A 4,461-nucleotide genomic window follows, 5' to 3' on the forward strand; every position below is an offset into this window, starting at 1 on the left:
ATTAAGTAACAAAGTTTCAGATGCTACCAGCAACACAACAGTCAAAAAAATGTGATGAATGGACTCATTTTCATAGCAGAAGTGGCGGGACCTACCATTTATAGGTTTTATTTTAATCAAATTATCTCTTGTGAGAAGCTTGTTGTTGGTACAAAAAGATTTCGACACTGCGTGGAATGCACAACTTCCAGATAGCGGGGGTATAAAAGAATTGAAACCTTCTAAAAAGGATACCACACAGTATATATAAAGATTGGGCGAGCAAATATCTTTAGAATTATATTCCGAAATCACAGCGTCACAATCATCAACAAAAGTAATGGATTCTGCATTACATTTAATCTCGAACCACGAGTTCATCATTTCGTTTTCCCCTTCATATGTACATATTCCATTCTTATTATTCTTCCTTTTAGGGAGTGCAGGCAAGAACTGAAGCCTACTACAATCATGGATGCTCTATCTCTCACATCCAAACTCCGAACCTTTACATGCATCGACTAGCTAGAACGGGATGAAATTCATAAGCAGGCTATGAAGAATGATATACGCGAGGGCCACAACTAGGAAGGCAACCGGCAACAGGACCAACAGGACAGCCGGTCTCTTCCCTCGCCGTCCCAGCACGGCCAGTGCAAACGGGTAGAGGAGGGCGACGATCCAAACGTTGAACAGCAAGCCCAGCGCCGCGTGCCTCACCTGATACGACCTCCAGACTCCATTGAACACGATCACCTTGCCCAGCGCGACGCCGATGGCCCCGACGTTGGCGGCGAAGACCACGGTGGTCGGGATCAGCAGCGGCACCCACCGGAAGACGTACAGGTCGGCGAACTTGTCGCCGTCGCCGTCCGCCACCGCCTGCTTGGAGGTGATCCTGAACCGTATCCCTTTCCCGGTGACGAGCTTGATCACAATGTACAGCACCGCGGTCGGGTACGCGCTGGTGGCGCCGACCATGAAGAACTGCTCGTTCCGCCACCAGTCCGTCCACGTGATCCCCGCCCATTTTATCTCGAACGCTCCGATGACGTGGATCATCAGGATCACCAGGATGAGGTAGACGACGTACCTCGTGAACGGCCTCTGGATGTAGAACTCCTCGGGGAAGAGCCACATCACCGGGCACAGGCCGTAGACCACGGTGAAGACGGAGGTGACGGGGTAGATGGTCATGTTGAGGTACGCCACGCGCTGCAGCGGGTGCAGCCAGCCGCCGGCGAGAAACGGGTTGTTGTGGGAGAAGAACATCTCCAGGGACCCGCCCGACCACCGCATGATCTGGAGGAGGCGCTCGGCGAGGTTGATCGGCGCGGTGCCGCGGAAGGCGGCGGGCTCCAAGGTGCAGTGCCGGGAGAACCATCCCTGCCGGTGCACGCGGAAGCCGGTGGCCACGTCCTCGGTTGCGATGTTGTAGACCCACCCGATGCCCCTGCCCCAGCTAGTCCCAGCTTCGTACGCAATGGCCATGACGTTCAGCAGCTCGGCGGTGATCGACTCATCATCCAGTGGTCGCGGTCGCGCCACGGCATCAGGCCGATCTTGTTCGCCGGCTACGGCGAGCCGTACTGATTCTAGGAAGGGTGTCGAGTTGCCGAAAACACTAGCATCGACTGCGATGCCGCTGCCGTCGTGGTTGCCGGCGGCTCTTCGCCGGTGCGGAGGCTTTCCGCCGTAGAGCGCGGTGCGACGGAACATGCACCCGGTGCCCAGGTACGACGGGCCTTGGAGGCCGTTGAGAGCGAGCATGGTGCCGTCGAAGAAGACGCGGTTGTGGTTGCAGTACCTGTCCTCCGGGTCGACGTCGTCGAACCGCTGCGGGAACTGCACGAACGCCGTGTCCTCCCCTTCCCTGGGGTCGAGCATGAAGCACATGGCGGCGCGGAACGCCCCCGAGTTGTTGATGTAGTGGTCGCAGTCAAAGTTGATGATGAAGGGCGCGTTGGAGAGCAGCGCCGACACGCGCAGCTGCACGTTCATGGCGCCGGCCTTCTTCTGGTGGTCGTAGCTTGTCGGGTGCTTCTCGCGTGCCACGTAGACAAGCATGGGCAGACGCGAGTCGGTGGCACTCAGGTCAATTGGACAGCTGTTGACGACGCCATTGGATTGCCCAAGCTGAGGCGTATGGCCTGGCTTCTCCAACATCACCTGTCAATGTCAAAGCATGCCAAATTGATTCTAAGTAACGTAATCTTTCGTCAGCAATGAAATTTAGTACTAACAACTCCACTTTCATCAACAAATGTATAGGCAAGATGGTGACAGGGAAATAACAAAAAAAGTGTTATTTGTACCTTAATAATCGGTGCGTAGTGGCCTTTCATATGATTCTCTGTTGGATCAATCCATGCACCGGGCCATTGTGTCCCATCAGCCATCCAAGTAGCCTTTGCGCCTCCTCCAGATTTCCCGGCGGCGTTGTACGCGTCAGACCGCCGGCGAACCGTGTCGAAGAGCATGCCGATCCGCGCCCTGTACTCCTCGTACTCCCGGCGCACGCACCGGTGGTCCTCCACGAAATCCTCCGGCGACCCACCGGCGTACGTCGGCGCTCTCAGCAGCTCATCATAAAAGTACCTCTCGGGCGCCCTCGGCTCGACGCAGTGCTTCCGGCAGAATGGCACCCAGAGCGCGGCGAACATCGCCGTCTCTTCCAGCGCCTCGTAGTGGACGAGCGCCCCGCCGTCGTCGGAGAGGTAGCACGCGTGCTTCTCCACGGGGTAGTCGGTGGCGAGGATGGAGAGCACGGAGTTCATCGTGCACAGGATCGGCTCGTCCACGGGGTTCGCCGTGTTGATGAAGACGTCGACCCCCGGGAGGCTGGAGCTGCCGTCCGGGCGCGGGCGGTCGTGCTGCCGCTTGAGCGCGGCGAGGTTGGGGATGCTCTTGATGGGGTTCAGCCTCGGGAGCATGTTGAGGAGCCATGAGAAGCCGAACCAGACGTCGCCGGCGACGGAGACCGCCCACAGCCACTGGATGTCGGCGATGTTGTTCTTCACCCGCCATATGAAGAAGATGATGATTGCAATCAAACGAGCGAAGATCAAGAACCTGTGGTGTGTGGAAATGTTCTTCAGATTATCTGTTCTTGTGCGTTAATTAGTCAATTTTGTTGCTTATTAGTTATTACTAAGGATCGAAGTGACTAGACAGTGAACAAAATAAATAATATATTGACCATTGGATTTATTCTTGATACTGTAGCACTTCTCTTTATCCAAAAAAAAAGTCCAATTTCGCAGTAGTTTCCGGGAAATGAGTAAAAGTTGAATTCCAGACAGTTAAAAGTTAAAAACACACGGAAACCTCTATACTGTAGCAAAGTAAACCCGAATGTACGTGCAGCAGTGTACACGCACCTGTACGGGTACAGTATGCTCCGCTTGACCTTCTTGTTCCGAAACAGCAGGGGCCGGCGGCCGCCGCGGCCACTCTCCACATCGGCCGGCTCCAGCGCCTCCGGCTGGTCGATGTCCACCCAGTACCTGTCCTCGGCGCTTCGCTTCTTCTCAGCCGCCGGTTCCGCGACGCCGTTGGCCACGGTCACCGCCGCCCCGGAGTGAACGCCGCCGCCGCCGCCGTTCCGGAGCAGCGGCTCGCCCAGACCCGAGTTAGCGTGACCATCGCGAGCACCACCGGCGCCACCGGTCGCCGCCGGCGGGGACATGGCTTGCGCTTGTGCGCGCGCGCGTCTTGCAAGTTGCGAGTAGGTCAGGTCCGGTCGGGCCGCCCGTGCATGTGAATATATACACGCTTGCAGCGGAACGGAGCACAGATGCGTACGACGATGCGCGACGGTGTCGTCGGCTCGTCGCCGGCGACAAATGGGAGGGACGGGGGCTATTTACAGACGCCGCGCAGTACGTGTGCCACGCCGACGCCGAGCGCACGGACTCCGACGCGTCCGAACAAAGCCAACGGGAGACCGTACGTCGCCGTTGCTGTACGCCTGCGCGCGTACAAAAGCGGCATCGTGGACTCGTGGCCGCGGGGGGACGAGGACGATGGGTCTTGTCTCGGCCTGTTTTTTTTTTTTTTACGAATCAGGAGGAGCCATTGGCTCCTACTGGGATATATTTAGGCCTTGTTTAGATCACATCAAAAACCAAAAATTTTCAAGATTTCTCGTCACATCAAATCTTACGGCACATGCATAGAGCATTAAATATAGGTAAAAAAAATAACTAATTGCACAGTTTACCTATAATTAGCGAGACGAATCTTTTAAGCCTAAATAGTCCATAATTGAATAATTTTTTGTCAAATACAAATAAAAGTGCTACAGTAGCCAAAACAAAAAAATTTCGGAACTAAACGAAGGAGCTCTAAACTAGGAAGCCAGGCAAAGTACAACGCTAGAGAAGAAGGCCTGTTGTCTGTCGAATAAGGTGTGCGTGCCACCACCTGCCACGGCCAGGCCTCACGTCACACGTCGTCGTCTGATGGAACAACCGTACCAGC

At 55.5% G+C, this 4,461-nt stretch overlaps 1 protein-coding gene across 1 annotated transcript; it reads right to left on the reverse strand.

The window, feature by feature from the left end:
* Positions 1-360: 360 nt before the first annotated feature.
* Positions 361-3,914, reverse strand: LOC136552512 (probable mixed-linked glucan synthase 3). Its single transcript, XM_066544084.1, has 3 exons — positions 3,360-3,914; positions 2,295-3,051; positions 361-2,148 (listed from the first exon to the last, which is right to left on the reverse strand). The coding sequence occupies exons 1-3, from the start codon at positions 3,665-3,667 to the stop codon at positions 505-507; spliced, it is 2,709 nt and encodes a 902-aa protein (XP_066400181.1). The 5' UTR covers positions 3,668-3,914; the 3' UTR covers positions 361-504.
* Between the last annotated feature and the right edge of the window lie 547 nt (positions 3,915-4,461).

The sequence above is a fragment of the Miscanthus floridulus genome, chromosome 4 (genome assembly GCF_019320115.1).
Source record: "Miscanthus floridulus cultivar M001 chromosome 4, ASM1932011v1, whole genome shotgun sequence".
In the NCBI taxonomy this organism is placed as follows: domain Eukaryota; kingdom Viridiplantae; phylum Streptophyta; class Magnoliopsida; order Poales; family Poaceae; genus Miscanthus; species Miscanthus floridulus.

Bases quoted from the DNA above. Each gene is read 5' to 3' on its own strand.
- LOC136552512 (XM_066544084.1), bottom strand. From the start codon at position 3,667: ATGTCCCCGCCGGCGGCGACCGGTGGCGCCGGTGGTGCTCGCGATGGT. The intron at 3,052-3,359 runs GTGCGTGTACAC...CACACACCACAG, and splicing joins AGCATACTGTACCCGTACAG to GTTCTTGATCTTCGCTCGTT. The intron at 2,149-2,294 runs GTACAAATAACA...TGACATTGACAG, and splicing joins ACTACGCACCGATTATTAAG to GTGATGTTGGAGAAGCCAGG.